Below are 13,521 nucleotides of genomic sequence, written 5' to 3' on the forward strand. Positions count from 1 at the left end.
AACAAGTATTTAAATCCAAAAATATTTTATTACTCAAGAAGGCAACTATTAAAACAATTAAGGGGTGCGGTGATTGTATACAACCACAAGAAGAGTAATGTCTTTCTACTGTAAAATTTTAATATAAAACACAACTTTTAAAATATTAATAAACTGCCCTTTTAAAAATAAAAGAGCTAGTCTCAAAACAGTCTTTGATATTTCAACTTGCAAAGTATACCATGGCTGATCCTATTTGGGCTCTATTATCTCAAATGCCTTTACAACCATTCAGATAAAAGAAGAGGCTCTAATTCACATAATGGCACATATCACCTGTCTGTCTGTCAATGAGACGTTTGAAAGCATCTTTTTATTAGAAACACAAATCAATATGCCCAAGGGATTATAATAACTGCTGGAAGCAATCTGTATTATCATTTCATCCTTCTGTTCTTGCTCTGAGCAACTTATTATTATGAATGGCGTGAAAATGGCAACCTGTCACAACTGATTTTTCTTAACCTCCTGCAAGAATTTTTTCCTCGTAAATGTAGAGTATCTTATTAAATATATCTCAAGCTGGGCTTTATAAAACAGTCCATTACTCTAATTGTATTCCTTATAATTTAAAATTTCATCAAATATTACTGTAAAAGTAACTGCTTTATAACATAATCTTTTGATTTGTTCCAAGTTTTAAAACAGAATTTTTGAGTTTTGTGTGGACACCAATCCCTGCTTCTCATTTGCCTCAATGAGCACTACAAGGGGAACATTCTGACTCTGAGAAGGAGCTCTAACAATTTCTCTTTTAGAACTTTCCTCCACTCTTAATTACATTTTAGGATTTATTCTTAATCCCCACGTCTGAATAAAACATGCTGCATTTTAAACAGTATTTTAATAAGCTCCTGCAATAAGGGTAAAACAGTATTTCTGATTATAAAATTATCAAGTTGGATTTATAGAACCAATTTCAAGGCCATTCTAGAAGGATGAATTTAAGCCGGATATCTGCGAGTCATGGAATTCAGTTACAGCCGATAAATCTACGCAGGATCCTCACTTATCTGACTGTGGTATCCACTCGGGGCAGTGGCTCTCCGTCTCTGGTGTGTGTCAGAGACCCCAGAGGTTTGGGCTGGGGAAGTCTGGGGGTCGGGGGGACTTCAGCCGGATCAGTCCCTGGATGGGAAGCTGATGTCACCAACCCAGGGCCAGTAAGGCAGGAGGCTGAGCCCCGGAAGGTGCGAGGCTCCCTGCTGTATAAAAGGACACCCTTGGGATAAAACCCCATGCTATCTGCCGCCACAGAGCGAAGAACCCAGTGGGCACCTGTGTGAAACCTAGTTCAGGTCCATTGGTGACTGCACTCCTCTCCTCCTTTGCTGTCTGAAGTTGTCTTTAAAAAAGCAGCTGGAGAACAAAACGGACAAGATGAAGACAAAAAGGAGAGTGGCTCCCACAAGGCTTTGGACGCTAGCTGAGTACGTAACTTTTAAAGTATAGTTTATGAAACAACCAGTACTAAACAGTCAAACGATCTAACATGTGTCTTGGAGGGTATTTTACACAGCACACAGGGTGGTCCAGAAGAAGCGTATCCTCAAAGGGGCAGTGATCCTCACACTCCGAGGGCTGCAGAGAGTGCCTGGGGGTACTGCCAGAGGACTCAGGGCTCCCCAAAGATGGACACCTGTGCCGTGTGCAGAAGCCTGGAAGGAGGGCCCTGTGAGTGGGCGTGGGTACGGAGAGTGATGATGTACAGGGCCATAACCCACAGGGCCGCAGGGCACTGACCTCGCTGCCTGCTGGGGTCGGTGGGCAGCTACTGTCTCTGATATGGGAAGCTGTCACCCCTCTATTCCTCAGGTGCTCCCACCTGACAACCTAAAACTGTGGACCAGACCATTCTCCACTTCTGCTCTGGGGCTCTTGACCATCAGCTTGAGAAGACCACATACTCGCTACTGGCTCCACCAGAGCTCTAAGATGCAGCTGGGGTTCAGTAATTTAGGGACCTGAATGGTTGAGCAATAATCTCAATGCTTTTAGTCTCGTACGCTTATCCTGTTGTGCATCAATTTCACTACATCAATTATCATCACTAACTTTCCACTAACAGTGCTTTAACTGTAGTGGTTTTCATCCTAGGAACTCAGAGCAGTTAAAAATTTACATGAGCCTTCTGTATTCACAATAATGGAGGTAGGAAACAAATAAAATATGGAGTAATGGGCGGGGGGGGGAGATCGGGGAAATACTGGCTGATTAGTTGATGACTGTGAATCTTTGATTTTTATTATTTTTTACTGAGGTACAGCTGACTTACCGTGCTGTGTTAGGCTAGGTATTCAGCACAGTGATTCAGTTATAGATCTATATATGTAGTCTTTTTCGGGTTCTTACAAAGTAAGGTTCTTATACAATATTGAATGGAGTTCCCTGTGCTATCTGGTAGGTCCCTGTTGGTGACATATAGTGGTGTGTGTATGTTAATCCCAACCTCCTCTTTTATCCCTCACCCCCCTCATTCCCCTTTTGTAACCATAACTTTGTTTTCTGTGTCTGTGAGTGTAAATATTTTTTACAAAATCAAAGAAGCCAGGCCATATTTTAGATGGTAACTGTTCTCCATACTACAGTATATAATTTCTCATTAAGAAATTCTGTTTGTATATTTAAATTACTAATCAGATGCCTACAAAACTCTTCCAAAACATATTTTTCCTCTGTGTAAACTAAGACTGTCTCTTCTTTTATTGGAAGCATCAATAGTCTTGTGATATTTTCTCACCAGAAACAAAATCAACACAATCTTTTCCCCACGGAGGCACCGGTTAGCTTTCACCCCCACGGCTCCTCCGGTGCTTTGGGCCCTGCCTAGAAGCCTGCCCTGTCTTTCCCGCTCCCCCTCGGCCGAGCGCTCCCAGCCACCCCGCACCCACAGGGGTCTGTGCAGGATGTTCACTCTCCACTCCTTCGCCTGCCGGCCCTTCAGCTTCTCATCCCCAGGGCGTCCATGGCACCGACCTGCCGTGGCCTGCCCAGCTCCAGAAACGCCTTCCTCTCCCCTCTCCTCCGCCTCAGCCCTTCACGACCGGCACCTGTAGGCTCTATGAGGTTCCTCACTTCTCTTTCCAGCTCTGTGTGAAAGGCCTGGAAGCTCGCTGTAACCACACTGTGGGTGGGCAGCAGTGCACGGCATTAAACATCCCCAATTCTCCCTCTCCCAAGGCTGGGGCAGGCCGCAGGGCCCCGGTCACTCCCGTGCTCGGGCCAAGGGAACACGGCTGCACTGCTGACCAGCCGGACAGGACGCAGTGTGCGACCTGCCATGCCAGCTTTTTATCCCCAAGGTCACCGAGGTGTGTTTCCAGGACAGGCCCATGAGGGGCCGCGCCGAGCAGAGCACCTGCCCATGCGTCAGACGTGTACACAAGCAGAGAGGAAACGTCTTCCACTTGACACTCCATCCCTCAATGTCCCCACAGACACTCACTCACAGGGCAGCTCTCAGAGTGGATGGTTAAGAACAGTGTGGCTTCCCTGAAGAAGTCCGATGAAAGTCAAAGCATTTTAAAGGTTAGTTTTTGTTTCCACTAGGTTTCTGTGAAATCCAGAAATAAGCTGGTTTAGGAAGCTACTGAGATGCAGTTTGCAGATAATAATGTCTTACAAATACTGAACATTTCTTCCCTTCTCTGTTTAAGACTCAAACACTACACATTCTTTTCATTCGACACACATCAACTCACCCTAAATAAATAGCATCAGCTACTTTTGCTCACTGTAGCATGCTTGTAACATTTTCCTGATTTTTATTCTTATAAATCTAGCATTTAACACTTAGAAAGATTTAATGACCTATGCACATTGGGAGATTTTATTTCTCTCCTAAGATGATTCCTTGATTTATAAGACTGTTTCCAGGTCAAGCTGGTGCTCCACCACCCAGAGTGTCTTTCGGGAGAAGCAGCCCCATGCGGACAAGGCAGGTCCCGCTCTGCGGCCCGCTGGCTCTGTCTGCTTGGGGGCCACTGTGCAGGCTCCCGACACCACACGCACAGCCTGTGATCAGCTGGGAGCATCACGAGGGCCTCCCACCAGAAGGACTGCAGCAAACGCTGGCCAAGCCCCAGGAAAGTGTGGCCACAGAAGGGACAAGTCCGCTCCCTGTGTGAGGCTGACAAGTGCCTGAGCAAGGGTCCGAGTGCAATCCTGCAGAATCAAGACGCTTTTCCTAACCCAAGGACACTGAGAAGGCTGTCTAAAACCAGGAGGAGGAGGAGAGGAGGAGCAGAGGAGGGGGGAAGGCAGACACGAGGCCTGACAGGGCTGGAGCTGTTGGGGGTGTGTCCTGACTGGCAGTGGGGCTTGCACTCATTTCGATTTAACATTTCACCTCGTAGAAAGCTAATAAGGAGAGGCAACATCTGCCGAGTGCCTGGAAGCAAACAGCTGGTCAGTGGCAACATCCAGAGCCTAGCCCAGGCCTCCAGGGTCAGAGTTCTTAACTGCATCCTAAACCCAGGAAAGGTCACTGGCACGCAAGGAACAGCTCACTGAGCCAACACCAAAGGTGACCTGAGAAAAGAAGTGACCGTGGGCAGACAGTGAGAGTGGCAGAGGTGAGCTGCACTGAGGCTAAGGGGGAACTAAAAAGCTGGATTAAAGAGGTTCAGGACTTTAAAGTTAATATTTACAACTAAATTTATCCTCAAATAGCATCATAAGTGTAAAAGTAAAATGATTGAGGAAAAAACCCTAGAAATCATACATGCATTATTAGACACCCTAGTTTCGCCTACTGAAGAAAAGAAAAACACCATACTTGCTGGAAAACACACATTAACTATGTATGTGGTGCTAACTCTTGTCATTAGTATAACAACTTATTTTTAAATGATTTAACTCTATTGCAGAATTATTGACATATATCTGATTTGCTCAAATTAAGGCAAAGTTTATAAAACTTGGTTTATATAAATCAATGAGATTTATTTCTCCCCATTATCAAAATCAGAATTTCTACTAAAACAACAGTAGCACTACCTTTTTCTTTGACTTCTCTAAACATGCGCCAGGCAGACACCTGGAGCCCTAACAGACACAGAGACATGAGCGCCATCAACCTCACTGGTGACTACTGCTCTCGGTCATCACCAGAAAGGAGCCCTGCAAATGGCCCAACCATTCAGAGAAACAGGGATGCTCTGCTAGCCTCTGAAGGGTTAACTATTTTTTAAAATACTATTTAGCTGAAACAATGAGACACATCCTGTCCTAAAAGGTATCTTCTCAAATAATGATTTCATTTCTATTGCTTGGTTATAAAATTTCCTACAGAAGACAAGCTCTTCTGTTAATTACTCACATAGCAGGCACGGCTCCATGAGAGGACTTTTTGTTCTACTCAGATATACACAAATTATATTTCAAAGAAAAATGAGTAAAATGCAGTAAGAAAGAGCTTCTCATTCAGCAGATATTAGCATATATTATGACTTGATACAAAACATGTTACTTACTAACTACTGAGAATTTAGACTTTTTGTTATGATTTAACTTAGATACACAATGACTACATAAATAACAATTTTAGGACTATAATAGGAATATCATTTTAGGAATATAATTTTAGAAATATAATCTAGCAGTCTTTAAAACTAAAATCTAGTTTTCAACATGCTTCTTCTGAAATGGAAATAACTTAAAATTACCTTAACAATACACTATCAAGTTAAATACCATAAAAACATTAATACAGATTCATTTTAAAAGTGAACCATCAACGTAAAAATAGAGTGCAAATTATAAAATAAATAGACTGAGGAGAAATTAAAAGACCCATAATTAACTGTTAAATTATGGGCAAATTATATATACAACAATGAAAATTTAAGAGACATATAAAACTCTGATTAAGCAAAGAAAAATAGTGCTGAAAATTCTTCCAGACAAGCTTGCTGTTACACAGAGAATCCACGTCCCAGATCACCGACACAGGAAGCCCTGCTCCTGTGACATGCATGAAGCTAACACGACCGAGCTGCCCGGAGCCTGTCCTCTCCCAGGGAAAGCGGAGGCCACTCACTAAAGCAGTCAGTGCTCCACCTAACCTACCTTGTTTTTTGGATTTGATGTGTTCATGACACTTCTAGTCTCTTTTCCAGTATAGATGACCACACCTATTACAGTACCTGCAAAACACAAAAGTGGCCCTTACAGAGAAACTTAAATGTAAGCACAGAGGTAACACCTCCAATTTAATCATTTTGATTGAAAATATTAATGTACCATTTGATTCTACACATATTTATCTAATAGCGTATTTAATTTTGGTAGCTCATAAAATCTAATCTTAACTTTAAAAACAGGCTTTGAAAAACTCAACTGATGTCTCACGCAATGAAATGCACTAATACTCTCTTGGTAACAACGGAAAGTGTGACAACAGAAGTTGTTCGTTCACTAATGCCTACTAAAATGGTAACTTGAACACTGGAGTTACATTGAGAGAGCCTACATTAAACTGATCAAACTTGTGACCACAAACAACACGGTACCAGGTGAGCCATTTCCGCTGAACAGGTATCTGAGAGCATCTTTCCACTGTAAAGATTCAGGACAACCAGGTACAAGAAACTTCTGTGGACATGTCAGCACGCAGACAATGAAAACAGTAAGAGAAATACTATAAAGACAGTATTTGCTTTGGAATTTGTGTGTCTCTTTTACTCACATCTCCTGAAAGTTTGGTTTTCTAATCGTACATGTCAGAAAGAAATTGTTAACTTTGTGCTCTATCAAACTTAAGATAAAAGAATAATAAAATACCCCAAGAATGACCTATAGATTACAAAGGCTCAGATCAGAGGTACTCATTTCTGAAATATCAACTTAAAAGCCATGGGGATGTCCCTGGTGGTCTGGTGGTTGAGAATCCGCCTTGCAGTGCAGGGGACACAGGTTTGGTCCCTGCTTGGGGAACTAAGATCTCACACGCTGCAGGGCAATCACAGAGCATGAGTGAAAGTCACTCAGTCGTGTCCGACTCTGACCCTATGGGCCATGGAATTCTCCAGGCCATAAAACCGGAGTGGGCAGCCTTTCCCTTCTCCAGGGGATCTTCCCCAAAATGCAAGCAAAATCCTGTGGGCCGAAATTAAGGCCTGAGGCAGCCAAATAAAAAAGTGAAAATACCTAAAAACAAAAACATGGAAGTCTGTTTTGTGAACTGCTGCTATGAGTAATTTATATTCGTAACTTTCACAAAATTTGAAGGTGAGAAACATAATTGAGGTGAGAAAGACAATGCCTGTACTACTGACTGAAGTCAACCAGTGCACAACTAACCATGGAATTATATGAGCCTCCACTGTCTCTTTACTGTGGAGTGTGGAATATGGGGCGCTGAGGCAGGACCTGTGGGGCAGATGTGGCCATGGCGATCTTGGGTCCACGGGAGCAGGACAGCTGCTGTCACTCATCCCTCCACAGATCAGATCAGATCAGATCAGTCGTCAGTCGTGTCCGACTCTTTGCGACCCCATGATTGCAGCACGCCAGGCCTCCCTGTCCATCACCAACTCCCAGAGTTCACTCAGACTCACGTCCATCGAGTCAGTGATGCCATCCAGCCATCTCATCCTCTGTCGTCCCCTTCTCCTCCTGCCCCCAATCCCTCCCAGCATCAGAATCTTTTCCAATGAGTCAACTCTTTGCATGAGGTGGCCAAAGTACTGGAGTTTCAGCTTTAGCATCATTCCTTCCAAAGAAATCCCAGGTCTGATCTCCTTCAGAATGGACTGGTTGGATCTCCTTGCAGTCCAAGGGACTCTCAAGAGTCTTGTCCAATACCACAGTTCAAAAGCATCAATTCTTCGGCACTCAGCTTTCTTCACAGTCCAATTCTAACATCCATATATGACCACAGGAAAAACCATAGCCTTGATTAGACGGACCTTTGGTGACAAAGTAATGTCTCTGCTTTTGAATATGCTATCTAGGTTGGTCATATTTTTCCTTCCAAGGAGTAAGTTAATTTCATGGCTGCAGTCACCATCTGTAGTGATTTTGGAGCCCAGAAAAATAAAGTCTGACACTGTTTCCACTGTTTCCCCATCTATTTCCCATGAAGTGATGGCACCAGATGCCATGATCTTCGTTTTCTGAATGTTGAGCTTTAAGCCAACTTTTTCACTCTCCACTTTCACTTTCATCAAGAGGCTTTTTAGTTCCTCCTCACTTTCTGCCATAAGGGTGGTGTCATCTGCATATCTGAGGTTATCGATATTTCTCCTGGCAATCTTGATTCCATCCCTGCACAGAACCCCGGAAAAGCAGAAGATGCTAGGTACCTGCTCAGCGTGACATCCTCCGAGGTCACGTCTGCTTCTTCTTAGAAGCATGCCTTTGTTCCCTTTTTAATTGAAAGCCCCTGGTGAAGCCAGGAGGCTTGCATTTACTGTGGCCTTGAGCCCCGTGTGACTGTGGGCTCCCACTCTGCCAATGGCGGCACACAGGGTGACCGGTGAGACCTGCACGGAGTCAGGGCTCCACCAACGGGCACATCAGAGGAGGAGCAAGACCACAGGAGGTGAGGGGGAGCAACAACGCCCCTCAAGACCGAAGTCTGAATCACAAGCTGCAGGCTGGTACCTGTTCTCTGCCCCTAGTTACTACCTCTCGAACGCCATCCTGCTTTTCTGTCTGTGCTCTCTGGTCCAGTCCCTAGGGACACCGGAGGGGAAGGGGTTCCCCTGCTGTCTGACATCTGATACTAAACTTTCTCCAGAGCAAGAGTGTTGCAAACTACATGGTACAGGTTCTATTTTTAAATTTCTAAGTGGTCATGAGGACTAGTTTTGTAAAATACTATATCAATAAATTATTGAGAAACAAAAATCTTTGAGACAATATATGTCCCAATTTTCTTAACATTAAATTACTTCGTTAAATTCTTACATAAGTTTTCAAGTATTTACTCTCACTACTGTATTTATCACAATCAGCCTGGACCCCGTCTGGGCACACACGCCCAGCAGTCCTGCTCTGGGGCTCAGCCTGGACCCCGTCTGGCACACAAGTCCAGCGGTCCTGCTCTTGAGGACTCTTTCTTGTTTCCAGGCTCAGCCACTTATGATCGCATGCTGACATCCACCTGTCACTGAAACATGGTGGGTTCCTGGCTCTCTGAACCAACAAGGGGAAGAAACACAGCCCCCTGGGAGTCCATGTGTCCCTCTCTGGTGCCCTCAGTCCTTGTGTCTGTCTGTCAACTTTAGTCCTTGCTCCCAGACGTTCAGTTCCTACAAGGAAGGAAGACCTGAGTTTACTCCACCAGGAAGCAACTTGAATTCAATTGATACTTTTTTCTTTTTTAATTTTTATTGGGGTATAGATGATTTACAATGTTAGGGTTAGTTTCAAATGAACAGTAAAGTGAAGCTGTTATACATATATTGATAAATAAAATGATAAATAATAAGATAAAACTTATCTACTCTTTTTTAGATTCTTTTCCTGTACAAGCCATTACAGAGTATTGAGTAGCATTCCCTGTGCTATGCAGTAGGTCCTTACTAGTTATCCATTTTATGTATAGTAGTGACACATAACCTTTGAAGAATAAGATTTTTAAAAATTCTGGTCTTTCCTTCTCAATTTGTAATCAAGTGAAAGAAGACAAGAGTTCCTATAATACTTCTGGAAGTCCTAAGTATTTTAAGCATACTTCAGTATATAGGAGTTAAGTAATATAAAATAAAAATTATTCACATTAATAAGGCTTTTAAATAGTTAAGCATGTGTTAAAAGATTTCAAATTCATGAAAAAAGTTTGCATTTAAAAAATGCCTAAATAGAAATTAAAATTAAATGTGCTTTATTTAAACTTTTGGGATGGATGGTTTTAAACAACCTAAACAGTCTCTCAGAAGAAAAAACACTCCAGCAACTGTATTCTGTACCTTAATAAGAAAGGGCTACCTATGCAGTAATTGCAGTAGTATGCACACACACATACCTACGGTTCACAACTGGGAGCTACAGCCCCTGCCAAGGTCAGGCTGGGAGTGAGGTCAGGAGAGAAACTGTGTGCACAGGGAATTATCTGGGGCCCACAAGCCCGGTTCTTTGAGAAGGACACAAGTCACTAGGACTGCGGACCAGTCGGAACAGTCTAACGTGCAGGAACAAAGATGAAATGGACTTATAGACAAAGAGAATCTTCAAATATCTTTATGAGTAAACCCAATCTTGATCCTTTATAAGAATACATATCAACATAATGAAAAAAAAAATAGCACACAACAGCTAGATGCAGGAAACGTAAAGTCTGTGACCAGGTACCTAATTGTGGATGCTGTGGTGTTTCCCATAGGCTGTGACATGCTAAGTGCTGAAGGTGAAGGCCTGGACTCCAAGCCTGGCCCAGCTGCACACAGCCTGGGGACGTGACCCTGCTGATAGCAGTGGCATCTGAGCACAGCCCTGCACCTGGGACTCAGGAGGCATCTCTGAGGTCTCTCACCATGTGCAATCCTTACTTCCTCTCTCTTTTCACTAAAAATTCATCATGACAAAAAAAGCAATACCTGAAGAGTTGTCTGCTATCACACTTCCTCCCCTCTTCTCTAAAGGGACAGGTGTTCTCCTGCAGGAGCAGCCTATCACCTGTGTGCACACACATGTGTTCAGACACACACAGAATGCCCTGCTCCGCGTGCTGGGCACACGGGCCTGGACCACTGTCTTCAGCCTGCGGTGCCCTTGGCATGAGGCCTCCACCTGGTGGTCAGTGTTGAGCAGTCAGGCTCCAGCCTCTCACTGCATCCTCTCCTTTGGGCGCATCCATCTGTTTTTAAATCTAGTTCACGTGTTCCTTTCACAGAGAAGGCTTCCAGACCCTGAGAGGTGAGCTATTCACTTCTTTGTTTTCAGGGCACCCTGCACTCTTCTGAGACACTCAGCAAAGCTCAGGTGATTTGTCTCATTTTCTTTCTTTTCCTTTTGTTTTGGCTGCACCGTGCAGACTGCAAGATCTTAGTTCCCCAACCAGGGATTGAACCTGGGGCCCAGAAGTGAAAGCACTGAGTCCTAACCAGTGGCTACTGCTGCTGCTGCTAAGTCGCTTCAGTTGTGTCCGACTCTGTGCGACCCCATAGACGGCAGCCCACCAGGCTCCGCCGTCCCTGGGATTCTCCAGGCAAGAACACTGGAGTGGGTTGCCATTTCCTTCTCCAATGCATGAAAGTGAAAAGTGAAAGTGAAGTCGCTCAGTTGTGTCCAACCCTTAGGGACCCCATGGACTGCAGCCTACCAGGCTCCTCCATCCATGGGACTTTCCAGGCAAGAGTACTGGAGTGGGGTGCCATTTCCTTCTCCACCTAACCACTGGACTGCCAGGGAACTGCCTTTGTCTCATTTCCTTACTGTCTTTCTTGACATGAGCTCCTGAAGACAGGATCCGTAAGGACTCTGGCAGACACACTGGTCTGGAGCAGAGACCCCACACAAAGCCCCGGGGCAGGCGGCTGCACTAGTGACGGACACCAGGACAGACAGTCCTGCATTCTCCCTGCTAGCACCCTGACACTCCTGGCTGCCGCCTCCTGCTACCACCCACAGGGTCAACCACCTTCTGAAAGGGGGAAGCACTTAGAGTGTCACACCTCTCAGAGAAATCCACTTGATGAAATGCATATGTAAATGCCTTCCTGTCTGACAACTAGCAAAAATAATGGAGTGCGTTGCCATTTGCTCCTCCAGGGGATCTTCCCTGACCTAGGGACTGAACTCACATCTCTTATATCTCCTGCACTGGCAGGTGGATTTTCACTGCTAGCGCCACCGGGGAAGCCCTAAAAATATACCAACATACTCCGATTTCTCGTGAAAGAACCTGGACCCTGGCCCTTAAAGGGCTGACCCAATCCACCTTGTCAGGCCCCTGTCTCATATAACACGTCCCCCCACAGACAACCCACCACATCGACCCCTCGTGCTCTGTTAGATGAGCAGTGTAAGATCCCTCTAAACTCACCAGCTGCCCCCTAGCCCCAGACTGGTTCTGCTGCACCACCTTCTTGAAGGCACAGTGACAAGTCAGAACTGTCTCCCCACAAAGGAGCAGCCTCCGTGTGGCTCAGTTTCTCCTCAAAGTGTGAGGACCGCACAGGGGCCTCAGCCTGGGCTCATCTGAGAGGCAGACTGTCAGGCCGGGCCCACGAGGTCCCCCTGTGATGAAAGCACTCTGACACATGCTTGTCTGGAGTCACCTAAACACATAAAGCACCTCCTGCACGTGCGAACTCACACTAAAACCACAACTCCTTTCTCACCTGATGCAACCACAGTGCTTGCCCACAATGTATTTTCTATGCTGAGACTTTCATGAACAGGTGGATCACTGTCTTCCTATTCAGGGAGAGAAAAGAAAGAAAAATGCAAATTAGCAACTTTTTATTACTCATACTTCAGATATCCACAGTGTTAAAACAAGTCCACCAGCTACATTCAACTAACAAGCAGAGAAAAAGCAGTGAAAAAATAGGCAAAAAGACAGGAATTTACACACGCTTCTAAGATGACAATGGAGCAGGAAGCACCAGGAATGACTCCCCACCTGGACAACAACCTCAGGGACAGAATCCATCTGATGTAACTAATTTGGAATCTGGAGCTGGTGAAGGGTGGCAAGTTCCAGAGGCCACACATGTTTCTGGAGCCGCCTGTGGGAGCCAGAGTGGACAAAAGGACCCTGTGCTCCAGGATCAGGAACCTGTACTCTGATGCCACGTTGGGTGACAGAGATGCAGCCAATGAGGCAGGTGGCCGCTGCTGCTACCACTCCCCCACCCAGAGAAGTGATCTCCAGGGCATTTCAAGGACCAGTGATCTTTTAACCCCTACCATTTTTCTCTTTTTCCCCTTTTGGGAGCCAGATATTAAAGACCAGGACATTCAAAAACAACTGCATATACGGGAAAAAAAACATAAAACAATGGCACATGCCCAAGAAAAGGCTCAGAAAAGACACAAGAAGATATCAAGTTTACGCCTCAGGCTGAGCTGACAATCAAACAACAACAAACAAAAGCAAACACAGAACCCCAGCAAACCCTGATTTTAACTTCCAGGGTTACCACATTATTATATTCAAATGCTTGCTGAACAGCAAAAAGTGACAAGGCATAAAAGAAACAGAAAAGCATGCTCCATTCAAAGGAAAAATATAAATCAACAGGAACTATCCCTGAAAAAGACCTGATGGCAGATATACTAGACAAAGACTTTAAAAGAAAACTATTAAAGATGTTTAAAGACAAAGATGTGGAGAATGTCAAGAAAACGAAGTATGAACAAAGCAGAAATGTGAATGAAAAGACAGAAAATCCAAACAGAAACCAAAAGAAATTCAAGAGCTGAAAAGTATGGTGATCAAAATGAAAAATTCACTAAAGGGATTCAAGGCAGTTTGAGCAGACAGAAGGATCACAAGAGACAGTATGTATTAATTAAATGTTAAATAAG

General features: G+C 44.4%; 1 protein-coding gene across 9 annotated transcripts in view; it reads right to left on the reverse strand.

The window, feature by feature from the left end:
• ATP9B (ATPase phospholipid transporting 9B) overlaps positions 1 to 13,521 on the reverse strand; it is a 151,591-nt gene that overhangs the window by 67,797 nt on the left and 70,273 nt on the right. For 6 of the 9 annotated variants that reach the window (XM_086372092.1, XM_086372099.1, XM_086372093.1 and 3 more), the window contains 2 exons: positions 12,330 to 12,405; positions 6,109 to 6,185 (listed from right to left, as the gene is read on the reverse strand). In XM_086372092.1, the coding sequence (XP_086228218.1) occupies positions 6,109 to 6,185; positions 12,330 to 12,405 (153 nt within the window). The remainder of the gene's footprint in view (positions 1 to 6,108; positions 6,186 to 12,329; positions 12,406 to 13,521) is intronic. The other 3 variants (XM_086372096.1, XM_086372101.1, XM_086372095.1) reach the window with 1 other exon arrangement.

This window comes from Bos grunniens, chromosome 24 (assembly GCF_055505025.1).
Source record: "Bos grunniens cultivar Pamir isolate PY7600 chromosome 24, Bosgru_T2T1.0, whole genome shotgun sequence".
NCBI classification, from domain to species: Eukaryota; Metazoa; Chordata; class Mammalia; order Artiodactyla; family Bovidae; genus Bos; species Bos grunniens.